This window comes from Canis lupus (genome assembly GCF_048164855.1).
Source record: "Canis lupus baileyi chromosome Y unlocalized genomic scaffold, mCanLup2.hap1 SUPER_Y_unloc_5, whole genome shotgun sequence".
Classification (NCBI taxonomy): domain Eukaryota; kingdom Metazoa; phylum Chordata; class Mammalia; order Carnivora; family Canidae; genus Canis; species Canis lupus.
The window spans coordinates 273,190-296,110 of NW_027326473.1; the positions used below are offsets into that span (position 1 = coordinate 273,190).

The 22,921-nt window shown below is 39.9% G+C and overlaps 1 protein-coding gene across 5 annotated transcripts in view; it reads right to left on the reverse strand.

The window, feature by feature from the left end:
• Window positions 1–22,921, reverse strand: part of LOC140629718 (gamma-taxilin-like) — a 64,792-nt gene that overhangs the window by 24,758 nt on the left and 17,113 nt on the right. For all 5 annotated transcript variants that reach the window (XM_072819297.1, XM_072819296.1, XM_072819300.1 and 2 more), the window contains 2 exons: window positions 14,570–14,873; window positions 8,092–8,183 (listed from right to left, as the gene is read on the reverse strand). In XM_072819297.1, coding sequence (XP_072675398.1) covers window positions 8,092–8,183; window positions 14,570–14,873 — 396 coding nt within the window. The remainder of the gene's footprint in view (window positions 1–8,091; window positions 8,184–14,569; window positions 14,874–22,921) is intronic.

Genomic DNA, 22,921 nt, shown 5'->3' on the forward strand with positions numbered 1-22,921 from the left:
AGATAAGGAGCAAATCCTTAAAGCAGTGAGAGACAAAAGATTCTTAACTTATATGGAGGAAATATTACATTAATAGCAGACTTCTCTACAGAGAACTGGCAGGCCAGTAAGGGCTGGCATGATATATACAGGGTACTAAATAAGAAGAACATGCAGCCAAGAACACTTTAACCAGCAAGGCTCTCATTCAGAATAGGAGGAGAGATAAAGAGCTTCCAAGATAGGCAGAAACTGAAAGAATCTGTGACCACCAAAACAGCTCTGGGAGAAATATTAAGGGGGACTCTGTAAAGGAAAGAGGAAGCCGAAAGACATAATCCACAAAAACAGAGACTGAATAGGCATTATGATGACACTAAATTCGTATCTTTCAATAGTTACTCTGAACGTGAATACTAAATGATCCCATCAAAAGACAGAGGGTTTCAGAATGGATAAAAAAGCAAGATACATCTGTTTGTTGTGCACAGAGACTGTTTTTTTTTTTTAAGATTTTATTTATTTATTCATGAGAGACAGAGAGAGGCAGAGACACAGGCAGAGGGAGAAGCAGGCTCCATGCAGGGAGCCTGATGTGGGACTCCATCCAGGGTCTCCAGGATCACGCCCTGGGTCTAAGGCAAGCACTAAACTGCTGTCATCCAGGGATCCCAAGGGCTCATTTTAGACCTAAGGACACCTAAAGCCTAAAAAGGAGAGGGTGAAGAACCATTTACCATTGAAATTGTCCTCAAAAGAAAGCTGGGGTGGCAATCCTCATGCCAGATAAAGTTTATCTCAAAGACTGTAGTAAGAGATGAAGAGGGATACTTTATCATACTTAACGGGTCTATCTATCCAACAAGAAGACCTCACAATCATGAATATTTATGCCCCTAATGTGAAAGCTGCCAAGTATATCAATCAATTAATAACCAAAGCAAAGACATACTTAGATAATACACTAATACAGGAGACTTTAGTATGGCACTTTCTGCCAATGGTAGATCTTCTAAGCCAACATCAGCAAAGAATCAAGGGCTTTAAACAATAATACTTGACCATATGGATTTCACAGATATATACAGAACTTTCCATCTGAATGCAACTGAATACACGTACATTCAAATGTACGTGGAACTTTCTCCGAAACAGACCACGTACTTGGTCACAGATTAGGTCTCCTGCATTTGTTCAGACCACAATGCTTTGAAACTAGAACTCAATCACAAGAAGAAATTTGGAAGAAACTCGAACATGTGGAGGTTAAAGAGCATCCTACTAAAAGAGAATGAGACAATGAGGAAATTAGAGAAGAATTTAAAAGACTCATATAATCTTTGGGATACAGCAAAAGCAGTCCTAAGAGGGAAATACATTGCAAAACAAGTGTCCCTCAAAAAATTGGAAAAAACCTCAAATACACAAGCAAACCTCCCACCTAAAGGAACTGGAGATAAAAATAGCAAATAAAAACTACACCAAGCAGAAGAAGAGGGATAATAAAAATTCAAGCAGAACTCAATGAAACAGAGACCAGAAGTGTAGAACAATTCAACAAAACCAGGAGTTGGTTACTTGAAAGAATTAATAAGATAAACTGTTAGCCAGACTTACTTAAAAAAAGACTCAAACTAATAAACTCACGAATGAAAGAGAAGAGATCACAACCAATTCAAGGAAATACAAACGATTTCAAAAACATATTATGAGCAACCATATGCTTATACAGTAGGCAATCTAGAGGAAATGGATGCATTTCTGGAACCACAAATTACCAAAACTGGAACAGGAAGAAACAGAAAACCTAAGCAGGCCAATAACCAGGGAGGAAACTGAAGCAGTCATCAAAACTTCCCAAGACACAAAAGACCAGGGCCTGATGGCTTCCCAGGGGAATTCTATAAAACGTTTAAAGAAGAAACCATACCTATTCTACTAAAGCTGTTCCAAAAGATAAAAAGGGACAGAATACTTCCAAACTCGTTTTATGAGGCCAGCATCACCTTAATTCCTAAGCCAGACATTTTATGAGGCCAGCATCACCTTAATGCTTAAGCCAGACAAAGACCTCACCAGAAATGAGAATTATAGACGAACAGATCCCTGATGAATGTGGATACAAAATTCTCAACAAGATCCTAGCCAATAGTATCCAACAATACACTAAGAAGATCATTCACCATGACCAAGTGGGATTTATCCCCGGGATGTAAGGCTGCTTCAACATTCATAAAACAATCAACGTGATAGATCATATCAACAAGAGAAAAACAAGAACCATATGACTGTCTCCATAGATGCAGAAAAGCATTTGACAAAACACAACATCCATTCCTGATCAAAACTCTATAGAGTGTAGGGATAGAGGGAACATTCCTCAGCATCTTAGAAGCCATCTACAAAAAGCTCACAGCAAATATCATTCTCAATGGGAAAATACTGGGAAACGAACTAGGGGTGGTGGAAGGGGAGGTGGGCGAGGGGTGGGGGTGACTGGGTGGCAGGCACTAAAGTGGGCACTTGATGGGATGAGCACTGGGTGTTATTCTGTATGTTGACAAATTGAACACCAATAAAAAATAAATTTATTAAAAAAATACATAAATAAAAAAACATAGAAAAATAAAAATAAAAAATAAAATAAAATAAAAATAGAGCTACCCTACAACCCAGCAATTGCACTGCTGGGGATTTACCCCAAAGATACAGATGCAGTGTAATGGCAGGACACCTGCACCCGATGTTTATAGCAGCAATGTCCACAATAGTCAAACTGTGGAAGGAGCATCAGTGCCCACTGAGAAGTGAATGGATAAATAAGATGGGTATATATATACAATGGAATATTACTCAGCCATTAGAAATAACAAATACCCACCATGTGCTTCAACAATGTGGATGGAACTGAAGGGTAATATGCTAAGTGAATAAGTCAATCAGATTAGGAGAAACATTATATGGTTCCACTCCTATGGGGAATATAAAAAATAGTGAAATGGATTATATGGGAAAGGAGAGAAAAATGAGTGGGAAAAATCAGAACAGGCGATAAACCTTGAGAGACTCCTGAGGGAAATGAACACGGGAAAGTGCAATGGGAGCTGCATTCGGGGTCGGGTGACTGAATGACAGGCATTGATGGGAGCACTTGAGGAATATTGGGTGTTATACTGTATTTTGGCAAATCCCACTCCAATAAAAAGAAAAAAGGGATCCCTGGGTGGCGCAGTGGTTTAGTGCCTGCCTCCAGGGCACGATCCTGGAGACCCGGGATCGAATCCCACGTCAGGCTCCCGATGCATGGAGCCTGCTTCTCCCTCTGCCTATGTCTCTGCCTCTCTCTCTCTCTCTCTGTGTGACTATCATAAATAAATAAAAATTTTTTAAAAAAGTGTAATGAACAATGGAATATACACAGCCATAGGAAAAGATTATGCCATTTTGCACCAACATAGTAGCACCTACAGGATGTAATGCTAATTGAAATAAGTCAGACTGAGAAAGGCAAATACCATCCAATTTCACTCATAAATTGAACTTAAAACAAACAAAAAGCAGAATTAGATCCATTAGAGCAGGGAACAAACCCTCGGCTGCCAGAGGCAAGTGGGAGGATGGGCAAAATGTGTAATGGGAAGGGGAGGTAACAGGTTTCCAATTACGGAATGAGTAAGTCTCAAGAACAGAAGTCAGAGTCCATGATATTGTAATAGCGAAGTAATGTGACAGATGGCAGCCATTCTTATAGGAGAATAGCACAGTTTAGACTTGCCTAATCACTGTACTGTACACCTGAAACTAATGTAACTACTCAAAAAAAAGAAAGAAAACTATTTAAAAAACACCCCAAAACCTAGATATTGTATCCCAAATCTCTCCTACAAAGAAAAAATAATGGATCAAAGACTTATAACACCTAAAACTGTAATACTTTACTAGAAAACTGGGAGAAAAGTTCATTACATTACATTTGACAATGATTCCTGGACCTGACAAAGACAGGGAAGAAAGGAAAAATAACTGACTTATGGAAATTAAAAAATGTTGTACATCAGGAGACACCATTAAGGAAAAAAAAAGGCAACTCAGAGACCAAAAATAAATATATGTAAGTTACGTATCACAAGAGAGTGATATTCACAGTTTATAGACAGTTTCTGAAACACATTAACAAAATAACTCGGTTAGAAAACAGGCAAAAGATTTGAGTAGACTTTTCTCCAGAAAAAACACACACATCACCATAAGCAAGTAAGAGATGTTCAAAATTACTCATCACTCCACAAATGCTAGCAAAATTGCAGTGAGATATCATTTTGCCCCCCTTACGTAGATTTTATCGGAGAAAGAGAAGACAGCAAAAGCTGGCAAGGATGTGGAGAAACTGGAATCACTGAGCATGATTGGCTTGCTACAAGCCACTGGGGTAGACACAGAATTACTATATAATCCACAAATTCAAGTTCTGGGTATGAATACAATATAATTGAAAGCAAGCATGAACAGATTATTTATAAGCTATATTCATAGAGGCATTATTCAAAACAACCAAAAGGTATAGACAAAACAATGTCCATCAAAGGATGAATGGATGAACATAATGTGAGACACACACACACACACACATATGCAATGGAATCTTACTCCACTAGAAACGAATGAAGCTCTGATACATGCTGCGAGATGGATGAACTCTGAGACATGATACATAATATAAAACAGGTACAAAACGACAAATACTGTATGATACTACTTAAATGAGTCACCTCAAGTAGTCAAAATCATAGAGCTAGGAAGCAGAATTGCAGTTACGGGAAGCTGAGGGAGAGAAGAAGTATGATTTATCATTTAATAAGCAATAAATAGAGTTTTGGTTTGTTTCTAGAGATGGAAAGTGTTGATGGTTCACCACAACATGAATACACTTAATACCACTGAAACACATTGCTTGACAGTGGTTATTATGGTACATTTAATGTTATGTATATTTTAGCACAAAAAAACAGCACAGAAACAAGAGAATGGGGCTGGAGTTTGATATGGGCCATCCACAGTGAGGAAGCACCAGGATTGAGGAGTCAGGGGATGCCTGGGTGGCTCAGTGGTTTGGCGCCTGCCTTCGGCCCAGGGTGTGATCCTGGAAACCTGGTATCGAGACCAACATCAGGCTCCCTGCATGGAGCCTGCCTCTCTCTCTCTCTGCCTCTCTTTCTGCCTGTGTCTCTGCGTCTCTCTATCTCTCATGAATAAATAAATAAAATTCTAGAAAAAGAGAGAGGAGTCAGGGTACGATGCATCGATGTGAGTCAGTGCAAAAGCTTCAGTGAGTGAGAGTTGGGGACCAGGAAAGTTGATTCAAGACAACAACAAAAAAGACAAAAAATAGCATGACAGCTAGATTTGTCTCAAACCTTTGGAAACATACGTTTTTAAAAGAAGACAGAAAAACAGGGGAAGACCAAAAGAGATAAGGTCCTTGGGAAAAATAGCTTTCAACAATGTAAGCTGATGCACTGATTTTAGATATGGAAATATACATTTTTTAAATTTATTTATTTATGATAGTGACAGAGAGAGAGGGGGAGAGAGAGAGAGGCAGAGACACAGGCAGAGGGAGAAGCGGGCTCCATGCACGGGAGCCCGATGTGGGATTCGATCCCGGGTCTCCAGGATCTCGCCCTGGGCCAAAGCCAGGCGCCAAACCGCTGTGCCACCCAGGGATCCCCTAGATATGGATATAAATTCTGAAGTTTGCACTTCATGTGGTAAGAATCAAAGATGACTACAGAAGTTCTGTTTGTTTGGTGGGGGTCAGAGGAGAGAAGGAAAGGCATCATCATCCATCCCCCAACACCTAATTCCCCTAGTCATAGGCACCATGGTCTTTCCCTTACAGTCAGGACCCAAGATTATTCTGGTAGCATGGCTCAAAGAGAAAGCCTAGGAATTGGTTTCTCACAGGCAACTGGAATTGACAACTGTATTTCTGTGCTATCACTTCCAAGGTCTCCTCTCGCAGTTCTCATTTTATTTACTGGAGCCATCTCTATTTTTTTCTTGCAAAGCCTAGCTGAAGATTTGTCAATTTCGTTACCTTTTCAAATAACCAGCTTAGTTTCATTGATCTTTTCCATTGCTTTTTGGTTTCTTTTTCATTTGTTTCCACACTGATCTTTATCATTTTTATGTATTCCTTCTAACTTTGGGCTTTGTTGTTTTTTTTAGTTCTTTGAGATATAAATGTAGGTTGGTTGGGTGAGATTTTTCATGTTTTTGTGGTAGCACAAATGGCTATGAACCTGAGAACTGCTTTTGCCATGCATAATCTGGTATGATGTATTTCCAACATCATTTGCCTCAATATTTTAAAACAGTTTCCTTTAATTACTTTACTGACCCACTGTTCAGCATGTTATTTAACTTCCAGATATTAACAACTTCCCTCTTTTGTTCTGATTTCTAGTTGTTTGGTAGGGATGCTTGGAAGGGTTTCAATCTTGTTAAGTGTACTGAAGCGGCCTAATGTGATCTATTCTGGAGAACACGTCATGAGCATTTTAAGTGAATGTCTATTCGTTTTAGAATGGAACAGTCTGTATATCACTTTTAAGTCCATTCGTTTTACTGTGCTGTTTAAGGCCAATATTCCCTTACTGATTTTTTTTTTGTGTGGATAATTTGTCCATTGATGTAAACAGGGTATGAAAGCCCCTTACTGTTACAGTATTCCTAACAGCCTTTAGGTCTGTTAATGTTTGTTTTATATATTTGGGATCTCTATATTGGGTACACTGATTATTTTTAAATGTTACATCCGCTTGTTGGATTTTTCATTACAAAGTGCTTTTTGTCTCTGCTTTTTATTTTAAAGGCCACTTTGTCTGGTTTGACTATAGCTACCCCAAATTTCCTTTGGCTTTCATTTGCATAGAATGCCTTTTCCCATCTCTTCACTTTTGGTCTCTGCATCCTTATGTCTTGTGAAAATCTTATGACTTTAATATATGCAGCATATAGATGGCTCTTGTTTCCTTATTCTTTAATCCATTTAATCCCTATTTTTTTGATTAAATAACTCAGTCCACTTACATTTCAAGTAATTATTGATAGGTATGTTCTAAGTGCCATTTGTTAATTGCTCTCTGGCTATTTTATAGTTACTGCATTCTTTTCTCCTCTGTTACTCTCTACTTTGGTGACTTGATGAGTTTCTTAAGTCGTATGCTTACCTTCTTTTCTCAGTATCTTTTGGGTATCTACTACAGATTTCTGGTTTTTGGTTACCAAGAGGTTGGCATATATCATCACACATCTATGTATGTGTACCAGATTATTTTAAGTTGATAATAGTAAGACTGACTATATTCTAAAGCTCTACATTTATCATGTCCTCCTAAGTAAAATCCCACTTGATTCATGTTTCTCCAAGCCTGGTTCCTGGGCCCAGCGCTTTGGCCATCAACTGGGAATTTGTTAGAATATGATACTGTAGCCATCTCACCCACTCCTGCCTCAGATCTACTATAAAATGAATCTTAACATCTCCTGAATCATTATTAACAATCAATATTCCCTGGTGATTTATATAAATTTGAGAAGGACTGCCCTAGACCACTCTGCTAGTCAGTTTGCTCTTTCTTCCCTAATGCTTCAGACTTGCTGCTGATGTCACATCACCAGGCCAAATACAACCATTCTGCCACTTTTCCATGTGAATTTCATGCCTTTCTCCATCTTTCTTTTTCTACCATTACTCATTTTATTTTCATCATGTCAGTGTACCATTATAGACTGACTTCCCTACCTGATGGAAGCAGCCCATTCCTTTCCTGAGGCCAGCACCAACAACTCTGATTGCTTTGCATCTGGACAGTTTCTAGACCTTTCACTGATGCTCAGTGGTTCCTGCCTCTCACAATTTCAGAAGATGCCAAAATGCTAATAAGCAGGATATATGTGAACTATCTGAAGGAACAGTAACTATACTTGTTCCAGCTCAACACTTAAGAGTTTGTTATTCAGAAAACATAGTAATATGTTGATATATGATAGTGCTTTAATAACAAATTTTGCTATATTTTACATAGGCTTTGTGCCCTTAATACTCACAAGATCAGCGTATTTCTTACAGAGAGCTGCCAGCTTTTCCTCTGGAGTTGAAAGAGTGTTTAAGGCTTGCATCAATACTAACACTTCTTTTCCTGATAACCAATAAAAGAAAAAAAAGTACCAGGGTGAAAAATTATTATTATTATTATTTATAAATTTATTTTTTATTGGTGTTCAATTTGCCAACAAGTAGAATAACAACCAGTGTTCATCCCATCAAGTGCCCCCCTCAGTGACCCCCGTCACCCATTTACCCCCACCCCCTGCTCACCTCCCCTTCCACCACCCCTAGTTCATTTCCCAGAGTTAGGAGCCTCTCATGTTTTGTCTCCCTTTCTGATATTCCCACTCATTTTTTTTCTCCTTTCCCCTTTATTCCCTTTCACTATTTTTTACATTCCCCAAATGAATGAGACCATATAATGTTTGTCCTTCTCTGATTGACTTATTTCACTCAGCATAATACCCTCCAGTTCCATCCACGTTGAAGCAAATGGTGGGTATTGGTCATTTCTAATGGCTGAGTAATATTCCACTGTATACATAGACCATATCTTCTATATCCATTCATCTTTCGATGGACACCGAGGATCCTTCCACAGTGTGGCTACTGTGGACATTGCTGCTATAAACATTGGGGTGCAGGTGTCCCGGCGTTTCACTGCATCTGTATCTTTGGGGTAAATCCCAGCAGTGCAATTGCTGGGTCATAGGGTAGATCTATTTTTAACTCTTTGAGGAAACTCCACACAGTTGCCCAGAGTGGCTGCACCAGTTCACATTAGGGGGAAAAATTATTAATCCAATCTGTAACTTCTACATAATATTCATGTTCCAATGTCCAGATTATGACATAGACTGTACATTGATACAGATTACCAGTAAAACAGAGAAATTGTTAAGAGGAGTCTCCCCAGTACCTTTAAATTTCTTCGGTTTACCAAAACTACCAGAGATTAGCTATTTGGCACTTAAACAGTAAGCACAAGAGTTTAAAACCTCTTACTTAACTGCTAATTCCAAGATAAAACACTTTACAAAGGGTAGGAATGTTTTCAAAACATCTATGCTGGCCAAGGACAAAACACCTAAAATGTATATAATGCATTGTGACTAGCAACTTTCTAAATACCAGTTTTGGTTATGATTCTTTTCAGGTGATTTACCAAGCATATTCGTGGTGTTAAAGTTTAGGGCCAAAGAAATGAAGTCAAAACATTAATTCTTCCCTTGGAGAGAAGAGTTTTATTTTTATTTATTTATTTTTTAAAGAATACTTTAAGAACTCTGGCAGGCAGAAGGAGATGACTGACATAAGTGGGGGCAAACGTGCTTCAGAGTAAATGATAATCTCTCTTTCTTTCCCTGGGCAGGCGGGGGGTGGGGGAATTTTATTTTCTACACTGTCCACTCTTTCTGTGGAGGATATTTCATTTTAAGATTAGAAGAAAAATTTAATAGGTGTTATACTTTGCAAACTGCTATGCAAGGAGGTAGGAAGGAGGAACAGACTGACTTCAAAAGATACTTTCCTCAATGAAAATGAAAACCGAAACCGAACTCTCTAAAACCTTTGGAATACAGCAAAGGCAGTCTTAAGACAGAGGTAAACAGCAACAAAGACCTTTGTCAAGAAACCAAAAAAAGTCTCAAATACATAGCCTAACCTTACACCAAATGGACCTGGGAAAGAACAGCAAATAAGGCATAAAACAAGCGAAAGGGGGCAGCCCTGGTGGCTGAGAGGTTTAGCAATGCATTCTGCCCGGGGTGTGATCCTGGAACCTGGGATCGAGTCCCATGTCAGGCTCCCTGTATGGAGCCTGCGTCTCCTTCTGCCTGTGTCTCTGCCTCTCTCTCTCTGTGTCTGTCATGAATGAATAAATAAAATCTTAAAAAAAAACAAAACAAGCGAAGAAAAGAAGTAATGAATATTAAAACAGAAATCCATGAAATAGAAACCAGAACAGTGGACAGATCATGAAACTAGGACCTGGTACTTGGAAAGAATTAATACGGTCAAAAACCCCAACCCAGACTTCTCAAAAAGACAACAGAAAGGACCCAAATTAATAAAATCACGAATGAAAGAGGAGAGATCACAACTAACACCAAGGAAATACAAACGATTATAAGAACATATGAGCAAACCATATATGCCAACAAATTAGGCCATCTGGAAGAAATGGATGCATTCCTAGAAACGTACAAACTACTAAAATTGAAACAGGAAGAAATGAACATGACCCATAACCAGCAAGGGAACTGAAGCAGTCATCAAAAACCTCCCAAGAGGGGCAGGGCACCTGGGTGACTCAGTGGTGGAGCATCTCCCTTTGGCTCAGGTCATGAACCCGGGGTCCTGGGATCGAGTCCACACTGGGCTCCCCACAGGCAGCCTGCTTCTCCCTCTGCCTGGGTCTCTGCCCTCTCTCTCTCTCTCTCACATGAAAAATAAACAAACAACAAACAAAAAACCTCCCAACAAATAAGAGTCTAGGGCCAGATGACTACCCAAAGGAATTTTATCAATCATTTAAAGAAGAAATAATAATCTATTCTTCTAAAGATGTGTCAAAAAAAAAAAAAAAAAACAGAAATGGAAGGAAAAATTCCATACTCTTTGTATGGATAGAGGGAACATACCTCCCCTGTGGTAAAAACAAAACAAAACAAAACAAAACAAAACCCCTATGAAAAGGCCACACTGAGTATCACTCTCAATGGGGAAACCTGAGAGCTTTTCCCCTCAGGTCAGGAACAGGACAGGGACGTCCACTCTTACCACTGATACTCAACATAGTATTAGAAATCCTAGCCTCAGCAACCAGGCAACAAAAAGAAAGAGAACACATCCAGATTGGCAAAGAAGAAGTGAAACTCTCCATTTTTGCCGATGACATAACACTCTACGGACAAAACCCAAAAGACTCCACCCCAAAGATTGCTAGATATCATACAGGAATTCAGCAAAGTGGCAGGATATAAAATGAATGCACAGAAATCAGCTGCATTTCTAAACACTAACGATGAGACAGAAGAAAGAGAAATTCAGGAATCGATCCCACTTACCATTACACCAAAAACCGTGAAATACCTAGGAATAACCCTAAGAAAAGGGGTAAAGGATCTGTACTCTGAAAACTACAGAATATTCATGAAAGAAACTGAAGAAGAGGGCAGCCCCGGTGGCGCAGTGGTTTAGCGCCTGCAGCCCAGGGCGTGATCCTGGAGACCTGGGATCTAGTCCCGTGTCTGGCTCCCTGCAGAGAGCCTGCTTCTCCTTCTGCCTGCGCTCCTCTCTGCCTCTCTCTCTCTCTCTCTCTCTGAATGAATAAATAAATAATAAATAAATAAATAAATAAATAAATAAATAAGTCTTAAAAAAAAAAAAAAAGAAACCGAAGAAGACACAAAGAGATGGAAAAACATTCCATGCTCATGGATTGGAAGAACAGATATTGTGTAAATGTCTATGTTATCTGGAGCAATCTACACACTCAATGCAATCCCTATCAAAAAATACCACCAACGTGGTATTTTTCACAGAACTGAAAAAAATAATCCTAAAATTTGTATGGAACCAGAAAAAAAAAATAGCCAGGGGAATGTTGAAAAAGAGAACCAATGCTGGGCGCGTCAAAGTGCCGGATTTCAAGCTGTACTACAAAGCTGTGGTCATCAAGACAGTGTGGTGCTGGTGCACCACATAGACACAGACACATACATCAATGGAACATAACAGAAAACCCAGAAATGGGCCCTCACCTCTCTAGTCAACTCATCTTCCACAAAGAAGCAAAGAATATCTAATGGAAAAAAAGACAGTCTCTTCAACAGATGTTGTTGGGAAAACTGGACAGCCACATGCAGAAGATGAAACTGGACCATCTTCTTACACCATACACAAAGATACACTCAAAATGGATGAAAGAGGGACAGGAATCCATCAAACTCCTAGAGGAGAACACAGGCAGCCACCTCTTTGACCTTGGCTGTACCAACTTTTTGCTAGACATGACTCCAAAGGCATAATGAACTACTACTGGATTTCCACAAGATAAAAAGTGTTTTATGGGGGTTGGCTCAGTTGATTAAGAGACTTTCTTCAGCTCAGGTCATGAGCCTAGCCCCACATCAAGCTCCCTGCTCCGCGAGGAGCCTGCTTCTCCCTCTGCCCCTCCCCCTGCTTGTGCTCTCGCGTGCGTGTGCTCTCTCTCTCTCTCTCTCTCTCTGTCAAATAAACATGCGTAAAATCTTTTTTAAAAAAAAAAAAGCCTTTTGCATAGCAAAGGAAACCGACAAAACTGAAAGGCAACCTACAGAAGGCAAGAATATATTTGTAAATGTCTTATCAGATAAAGGGCTAGTAGCCAAAATTCATAAAGAACTTATCAAATCAACACCCAAACAACTAAGTAATCCAGTCTAGAAACAGGCAGAAGACAGGACAGAGATTTTACCAAGGAAGACCTAAAAGTGGCTAACAGACAGATGAAAAAGTGCCCAACGTCACCAGGCAACGGGGAAATACAACTCAAAACCCAGAAATGAGATACCAGTCCCATGGTCAGAATGGCTCAAATGAACAACCCAGGAAACATCTGATGCTGGTGAGGGTGCGGAGAAAGGGAGATGCTCGTACACTGTTGGTGGGAATGCAAACTTAAGCAGCCACTCTGGAAGAAAATGGAGGAGGTTCCTCAAAAAGTTAAAATAGAGCCAGAAGAAAAGCTTAATTGTTGTTATTAAGTTGTATCACTAAGCATTTTCCCAAAATGATGCCATGTCATCATTTTACAAACACAGTGACCTGAAAGGGCACCTGCACCCCCATGTTTATAGCAGCAATGTCCACAACAGCCAAACTATGGAAAGAGCACAGCTGTCCATCGACAGATGAATGGATAAAGAAGATGTGGTGTATATACATACACATATACATTCAGTGGAATACTACTCAGCCATCAAAAACAATGAAATCTTACCATCTGCCAGAATGTGGATGGAACTGAAGGATATTATGATAAGCAAAATAAGTTAATTGCAGAAAGACAATTATGTGACTTCACTCATACAGAGGGTGTAAGTACCAAAACAGAGGATCATAAGGGTAGGGAAGGACAAATAGGGCAAAAACAGATGGAGATGCTTAACTACAGAAAACAAACTGAGGGTCACTGGAGGGGAGGCGAGTGGGGGGATGCACTGAGGAGGGCACAGATGGAATGAGTACTGGGTGTTATCTACAACCGATGAATCACTGAATTCAACCTCCAAAACTAATAATACACAAGATGTTCTTTAATTGAATTTAAATAAAATTAAATCTAAAAGAATACTTTGCACACAAAATTTTTACTCTGAAACTGTTTGTCATTCAATTCAAGGATAAATAAAGATGGAAGACAACGTGTAAGAAATAATAGTATATATAAACTGTTATGTTATGAAGATTTTAGGCTGTAACCATTTAAGAGTATGTAAAAAAAACTTCAAAGAAAGCTGTATTTTACATATGCTGTTGGGGCTGCTGATTCTGAGGTTATCTTTTTGTTTGCAAGGAATTTTAAATAGTTCTCATATTCCTATAAATTTTAAAGTCATAAAGGGTGGCAGAAAACAGATTTTTAAGAATTCCAGGTTATAGTCAGGTACAGAAATCACTCAATTCAAACACCATTCAAAGATGTTAGGTATAGGGATCCCTGGGTGGCGCAGTGGTTTAGCGCCTGCCTTTGGCCCAGGGTGTGATCCTGGAGACCCGGGATCGAATCCCACATCGGGCTCCTGGTGCATGGAGCCTGCTTCTCCCTCTGCCTATGTCTCCGCCTCTCTCTCTCTCTCTCTCTCTGTGTGACTATCATAAATAAATAAAAATTAAAAAAAAAAGATGTTAGGTATAATAGGAATTTTTTAAAAACAAGAAACATCCCATAAAGCAAAAGAAGGCTTTTAGATTTTATTCATGAAATATAACATATCACATTCTTAGCCCTAAACTGTCAAACTAACAGAGGAGAAGGGAGAAAACACACCCTGATAACTAGTCTTGTTAGCCTGCTTTCTAAGCCAGAGACAGCCATAACATGCTAAATTTTAGCCAATATTTTTAAATAAACTGAGCAAAAACACAGTCTTCACAGTAATTACCGGTCAGATTACTTTAAAGAATCAAACAACAGGACAAAAACAATAGTAGTCTTGCCAAATGGCCAGAGAGTTTTTCACAAAGACAAAACGATTCTTGATTATTCAGAGAGTAATTATTTGGACCCTGTAACGAAAGATCCCTACCTCACCATTTTTGCCTCCTGAATATAACTGACTGGCCTGTCCAAAGAAAACAGAGCTGTGTTTTAACCAAAACTGCACCTACCTCAAAACTGGACAGGTTCTGTAATTATCTGTGCTACAGAAAAGTCAGGTAAATGAGCAGCATGTAAAATATGTCCAACCACTGAGTGGAGATTATTACCTAAGGTTTTTCCTTTGTTACTGCTGCACTCTGAATCTTGTTGACTATCACAAGGCTCTGTTCCAGCATCTGGTCCAGGATGATCCATTCTTGACTCTTCTTTGCAGTACACTGGGCTCACCAAATTCCTATTCTTTGTTATAAAGTTACTGCTTTCATCTTCTTGCAAGGCATTATTGTTACTTGTGCCGGCACAATTTGAGTCTTGGTGTTGAAGAATATCATTTGATTGAGAGTTCCGCAATCCGTCTGCTTTTACTCCTAGCCTGCGAATTCTAGATTCTTCCATTATGCCAGTCACAAGCTAGAAGGAATGAGGAGAAAAAAAAAAAAAAAAAAAAACAGATCACAGAAGAAGAAAAAAAAAAAGATGAAATGTAGTCAAGGGAGGGAAACTATGCAGTACATAAAATACACGGTTTTCCATACTACATCATTTATGTCTAAATGTACTTTTTACATTTTGTATGTGGTACAAGCAGTAGGCATGTCATCATTTGACAGTTTTTCCTCCTTTAATCATTATTTACAAAATAACAACACTGTTTAGAATCAAAGGAGGCCAAGGCTTAAAAAGGACTACCAGAGTGGTAGAACAGGAAAACTCCAAGGCTCTACCCCTCAGATGGGTAAGATGCTAGAAGAATCCATCAGAATCAACTTTTGCTAAGTCAAGTTTTCTAAGAACTTAGAACCCAAAATTAAAACTTACAACCCAAAGTGGAAGGCTTTAGTGAATAGAGAAGCAGTTTTTGCAGTAGGGGAGCACTATGGGATTTTAAAATTCCTACCTACCGCTCCTCACATGCTAAGTCAACAGCGGCCATAGAGATGGTAGACCATAATCTCACTGCCAGAAGGAACAATATAGACATTATTTTCAAAGGATCCTGATGCCATTCAACCTTCCTGGCAGCTCCCTGAAAAACCTGTACACGAGTTTACCTTTGTTTCACTCTTGGGAGAACTGTCCCAAGACTGCGGCAGTCTCCTAAAAAGCTCTGGATAAAAGCACTACAGGCACAGGTATTGACTTGAGCAGCCTAGGGTAAGGGACAGCAATCACACAAAAAAGCAAGCAGCAGAGAGAAAAACCTGAGAAGAGAGAAACTGAGAAAAGAGATGATGGTGGGCTTTTAAAAGCTCTCACATCATGGGACCGCCAGGGTGGCTCAGAGGTTGGGCACCTACCTTTGGCTCAGGACCCTGGGATCCAGAGTCCCACAGCAGGCTCCCTACAGGGAGCCAGCTTCTCCCTCTGCCTATGTCTCTGCCTCTCTCTATGTGTCTCTCATGAATAAATAAAATATTTTTACAAATAAGTAAATAAATGAATAAATAAATAAGCTCTCACATCAAACTTATCTTTTATCTCGTCCTGGCCTTCGGACAGAAGTAAAGGCTAACATGTGAAAGCAGAGTTATGTTGTGCAGAAGCAAAAAGAAACACACCATGCCTAAGATGTGGACCTACTGTCTCCCTCCTCGTGTCCTCTAATTTATTCCTGTGTATCCTGACTTTAGCCATTATGGAGAAAGATGGTAAGGGTTGGGACCAAGGATTCACCACCCCCAAATGGAACCAAAGGCCACATACATATGCATTCCAGTAGGTTGGAGGTACCGTGTAGAAGAGAGGGACTCAAATTCTTATGTCTCTGTTTGGAAACAGCTACCTAAATCACTCCCCCCATCGCATTCTGTTTCACTAATGGCATTTGGAGTGCACGTCAGAGTAGACCAAGGAAGTCAGACCAATCAGCTTTGGCCTTATTCAGCATACTGAATTGCTCAAGTGTTGTCCCTACAGATTACTATACAACTACATATATACAACAGATATGAAATATAATATGCTGCTAGGGGGATTCTCTCATTTTGGAAACCCACAGGCAAGTACTTTAGGAGTCTACAAACCCTAAGGACAAATCTCTATGATAAGGCAAGCAAAGAGCAGCCTCCCTCACAATCCAGAAATATCCTTTTTGAAAAGTAACAATTACCTTACCTCTGGACTCCTACAAACAGGGAACACCTGATGAGTAAAGCTCCCCTGAGTCTCTGGCCTGATATTCTTCTTTTGGGATAGGTCAACTCAGCCTATCAGGCCGCCAACAATGTACGAAAGGCCCAACAAGCTTCATTTCTCAAAATGAAATGGCAGAATCAAGAATTTAGCCATCAGGGATCCCTGGGTGGCGCCGCGGTTTGGCGCCTGCCTTTGGCCCAGGGCGCGATCCTGGAGACCCCGGATCGAATCCCATGTCGGGCTCTCGGTGCATGGAGCCTGCTTCTCCCTCTGCCTGTGTCTCTGCCTCTCTCTCTCTCCCTCTGTTACTATCATAAATAAATAAAAAAATTAAAAAAAAAAAAAAAAAAAAAGAATTTAGCCATCAAAGTCTCCTCTCAGTGTTACACAAAGAGGAGCAGGGTGTCATTTTGGAGATTTGCTGCCTAAAGCAAAGCCACTGGCCTAGTGGGATTCACAGACTCTCCAAATGCCTGGTTCCCATTTACTATGGGATTCAGTTACAATGAAGCTGAATTGTGTGCAGCTGACTGCAGTGGGGGTGTTTTACCTCAACACAAACCATGAAGGACCAAGAAGGGACATGTTCATTGTCTTAGTGGAGAGAAGTCAAGGTAACTCTGATTGCTCTGGCCTATACTCCCTGATAAGACTCGCTGCAGCCTCACTATTTGGTCTCTAGTTTAGGAAACTAGAGTGGTGGATGAACAGAAAGTGGTAGGTGAAAGACCTCATCTTTAGCATCATAAAATGGGGAAATCAACCACACTTGCTAAATGAATCATCTGGGCTATTCACACAGGTGCCCAGGGTGACTAAAATGATGCTACCCATCAGGCCTGTACCACCCAGATGGCCCCCGTTCCTAGCTGAATTACAGTCTTTGCACTGATCATGGCAACATGTGCACAACTATCCAATGAAATTCAAAAAACCCTGACTCACATTCTTAGGCTGATGCTTCTTTCATCCCCCCAACAGCAAAACCAAATCCATCCAGGTAGCACATTCTCCAGGTACAAAAATGGGACTTAAGAGGATTTAAACTTTGTTTCAGCTACCTGAATTCTCCTGTGGTGACTGACATGATCCTACATCACAAGGATAAATGACCAGTTGTATACTTCCCATGGAGTAAAACCCACACAGGTCAAAGATGACAAAATGGATCGCTTTATAAAACTCCCTAACCTTTCCAGAGAGAAGGCCTGCTACAAGTAGCAGGTGAGTGGACAAAAGGTGAAGTTGAATCTACTGGAAATACCAACTTCATGGCAGTTAAAAAATCTAGGCACCAAGTAACAGGTTAGACTGAGGAGTGTTGAAGGAGGAAAACAATGAAGTATCTAATGTCCTTCAAAAGCATTCCTGGAGACCTCCTCATACGAAATATAATCTGGTGTGGCCTCCTCAAGCTGTTGCAGTCTCCTTGGATTTGACATGCTGATGATGGACTTGCCTTCCAGCCAGAATAGCTCAGGTAAGTTCATTGCCTTTTAAACAGAAGCAGCAATGCATGTCCCAGCTGTTGCAGCTCCCAAATGAATGTCCTCCCTACTGTCATTCCTCTAGTCCTTGCTAGGTCATTCCAGGGGTAGACAAATGCCATCCAGCTGGTGTAACTGACAGGGTTAAGGGGACAGAGTGGCGTCAAGGAGAAGACGATGTAAAATCAATTACTTTTTTTTTTTTTTGAGATTTATTTTTTCATTCATGAGAGACACACAGAGAGAGGCAGAGACACAGGCAGAGGGAGAAGCAGGCTCCATGCAGGGACCCCGATGCAGGACTCTATCCCAAGACCCTGAGATCACGCCCTGAGCCAAATGCAGTCACTCAACCAATGAGCCACCCAGGCACCCCCTGTAATTCATTTACTTAACCGACACCTCTAAGACTTGCAAGTGCTCTAAGGAACAAGGCTATAAAGCACTCTAAAAGTTATGTCCACTTGGAAACACTGACTTAAGTCCAACTTGGGAAGCCTCAAAATCATAAACAACACCTTCTTTACAGATTTACAAAATGTTCCTCTTCTTTCGTGGAAGTTGTGGATTAACTGGCACATCTCAAAGAAGTCTGTGTCTTCTACCTCATGCGTGGTCATAAGAGATCGAGTGTTTAATGAAACACAACCCGTAGTCATGTACCTTTCACACAACTGTGAAGTGCTCTCCAAAATGAGGCTGTCTTTGGTTCCTTGCACACACTCACCAGAGGGACAACTGATTCCACACTTACATGGGCTTATGACCACACTACAGAAAGTTTTACCCCCACAACAGGAGTCACTCGCTAACAGAAGGTCGTTTGAAATCTGCCCACAACTGTAGTTGAAATGATCAATGACTGGCTTCACGTGAGTCCCAACTCTCTGGCCAGAGTCATTAGTGGTGGTAAAATTACCCTAGACCACCTTCTTGTGATCATTCATGACAACATTGTGCCACGCCTCAAGCCAGTACAAAGATCAACACTGAGCCTCAAGGAAGAAAGCCTTTCTAAGGTAGATCTGATGCATTATGAGACATGTTCAGCCTGAGTCTCAGGCCAGGGCTGAAGTCAACCCTGCTGTCTGAAGTCCTGTTGATAGCATCCTATCTGACAAACTGAACAAAACTGGTTCCAGACTATACTTGTCAGATTGAACAGTGTGGACAGTGGATATATACCAAGGGAAAATTCACCAAAACCTATCACAGTGTTTCTGCTTCTCCTGTGGACAAAGACATTGCTTGTCTTTGTTTCAGGCTATCTTTTCAAGGATGCCTACAAGGCGAACAGCCCTGCGGGGCGGGGAAGGGGGGGGGGGATGCAAATAGTATCTACCTCTAAAGCAACAGACATATTTGCTTACCAGCATGTTTCCAATTGCTGCTCTCATAAACTGCCACAGCTCAGTGGCTTATTCATTATCTTACACCCTCTTTTAAGGGTCTGTGGGAAGACCTATTCCCTTGCCTTTTCTGGAGGCTAGCTCACGGCCCTTCGTTCCATCTTCAAAGCCACTTAACACCATGTCAGGTGTTATGCACAATGCCCTACCTGTCACTCTGACTCCTGTCTTCCCGTTTCTGTTATAAGGATCCTTACAATTTCACTGGGCCCATCCTGACAATCCCTACACATCCTAATCTATGCAATCACGTCTATGCCAAGTACATCCGGCCAATAAGATACTTTACAGTTTCCTGTTTAAGACATGGGCATCTTTGAGTGGCCACTATTTTGCCACATTATAAAAGAGTCAGGTTCCCTAAGCTCAGGATTCCTCTTGAGAAATGCAAACATCATCTGATTCTCTTTACACCCCCCTGCAGGAACCTGAGGGTCAAGAAACAGGTGTGAATGTGGACACTCTGATAAATGCTACCGTAAAAATCCTGTCTCTTGTCTCGAGACTTTTCCCAATACTCATAAACAATAGCAAAATCATTAGTTTGCAAGTAAAATAATCTCTCTGACCCTTCATAGTTTCTCATTACCCATAATATTCAGATTTGGGTAAGGGCCAGGCATTTTCTAGAAAATGAATGAAACTAGCTTATCAGCATAACAGGAAGTATTTTTGTTGCAATGGGAAAATTCAAACGTTCAAATAAGAATTAGAATTTTGCAAAATTTCTGTGAGGCGCCATGACTCGCAGCTTCCCAATATGTAAAGACTTTTCTTTTTTTTTTTTTTTTTTAATTTTTATTTATTTATGATAGTCACAGAGAGAGAGAGAGAGAGAGGCAGAGACACAGGCAGAGGGAGAAGCAGGCTCCATGCACCGGGAGCCTGACGTGGGATTTGATCCTGGGTCTCCAGGATCGCGCCCTGGGCCAAAGGCAGGCCCAAATGACCTAGCAGCCAAACCGCTGCGCCACCCAGGGATCCCTGTAAAGACTTTTCTGATGAAACTGATAATGATATCAACAACTCTGATAGTCTAACATTGTATAAGAACATGTGAAAGATGTACACAACTGAATTCAGTATTTCCCACCTGCCAACACATCACAAAATTACCAAAAAACACAGGATACATGTAAAAGCATAAAACAGAACGCTGGATTTTAAAAGGGCACATTGGAAAAAGTTCTGATAAGGCTTAAGATTCCATATTAGAGTTGTCAGTGCTTTTAAAGTAACTTTTAAAGTATAAGTAATTCGTAAACGACTTCTTAGGCCAAAACGTTAGAGATCTGCTGCACTTGGGTACAAACAAGGACACAGACAGGAAGACAGAAGAAATAAAGACCCGAAGCAGTCTCCAAGCAGTCTCGGAGGGGTGCATACCTTACCTATTATCATGGAAACCCATCTTTAGGGAAGATGAATGAAACAGAAATTCCAGAGCTACAAAGTACAATAAAATGGAAAAGCCATTAGAGAGAGAGTTTCAATAGCAGAGGTTAGCAGGCATCAGAATCAGCAAACCAGAAGTTACATCACCTGAAATTAGTCTGAGGAACAGAAGGAAGAACAAGCAGAATCAGCACCAGCAGGAAGAACGAACAGAATCAGCAGTGCCTAAGAGAACTGTAGGAATACCATCAGGCATATCACCACATACATGATGGGAGTTAAAGCGGAAGTGAAGACAAAGAGGCAAAAAGAAACAAACAAACAAACAAGTAAACACAATTTGAAGAAATGATATCCAAAAAAAAAAAATCTCTCACATTTGATGAAAACTATTAATCTACACATTCAATGCACTAACCAAACGGGTATGATAAACTCAGAGCCTATCTTCAAAATAAAGATGGCATTAAAACATCTCTAGATTAAACAAAAGCTGCACATGCTGACAAATGGTAACTAGATTAATAAGCGCGTTCATCATTTCAGAATGTATTTAAATCTTCAATCAATAATTATGGTGTTACACCTGAAAATAATATTGTATGTCAACCACTTCCATAAAATAAATAAATAAACAGCAAATCTAAAGCAAAAGAGGGGGAGGGAAGAGGTAACTAGCAGACCACCCCCCACCCCCACTACAAAAGAAAAGAAAAGAAAAGAAAAGAAAAGAAAAGAAAAGAAAAGAAAAGAAAAGAAAAGAAAGGAAAGGAAAGGAAAGAAAATGAGGATCCTGACTCACCAATAAAAGGATACTACTCATCAACTCAAAGCCATACAAAGAAATACACAATAGTAAAGGTAGCTACAAAACATAAATAAAAAAGCCAATTATTGTTATATTTGGGGGTTTTAACTCCTTTTTTTCCGTACCTAACTAAAAGACAAAGTACAAACAATAATACAATAATAAAACTCTTTCATCTATAAAGATGTACTCTAAGACAGTGTAACAAGGAAGAAAGGAAGAGGGCAGAACAAGTATAGCAGAGTTCTCATATATTACTGAAACTAAACTGATGTTAATTCAGATTCATTTGTTACAACCTGAAGCTGTCAATTCTAATCCCCCAAAATAAGATAACTAACAGTATACAGAAAAAGAAACAAGAAAGAAAATGGTACATTACAAAAAAAAAAAAAAAAAAAACAAGCCAAACACAACAGAAGGCAGTAACAGAGGGAAAAAAGACCAACAAATTAACAGTAGTAACTTGGTCCCTGTTAGTTAATTATTTTTAAAGGTAAATGCAGTAAACTTTCCAATTAAAAAGCAAAATAGGACACATGGATTTTTTTTTTTTTAAATTGGAGTTCAGTTTGCCAACATATAGCATAACACCCAATGCTCATCCTAGGACACATGGATTTATATAAATAACCCATGGCACCTGGGTGGCTCAGTTGGCTAAGCATCTGCCTTCTGCTCAGGTCATGATCCTGGGGTCCTCTGATCCCGCAGAGTCTGGCTCCCTGCCCCGTAGGGAACCTGCTTCTCCCCTTGCCTTTGCTCAGCTCATACTCCCTGCCCCCCAACTCAGGCTCTCTCTTTCAAATAAATAAATAAAATCTTAAAAAAAATAAATGAATAATCTATCTACATGCTTTCTGGACAGACTCACCTCAGATACAAGGAGACAAATAGTATGAAAATTAAAAGATGGAACAGGATATTCCATAAAAAACAGTAAGTAAAGAAAAAGTGGAGTGGCATTCTAAAATTAGACAAAATTGATTCTATGGCAAAAACTGTGAGGAGACAAAAGCATTACATTTTGACTGAAATGTGAATGCACAGAAATTAACAATTACAAATTTACAGACATCTAACAGAACCGCAAAACATATAAGCATTAATTAACACAACTGAGGCAAAAAACCAAGTAATTCTAAAATTAGCAACCCAATGAAGGCCATCTTCTTGGGTAAAGAGGGACAAGAGTCACTTGTGTTTTAATTCCCCCAGGATTTA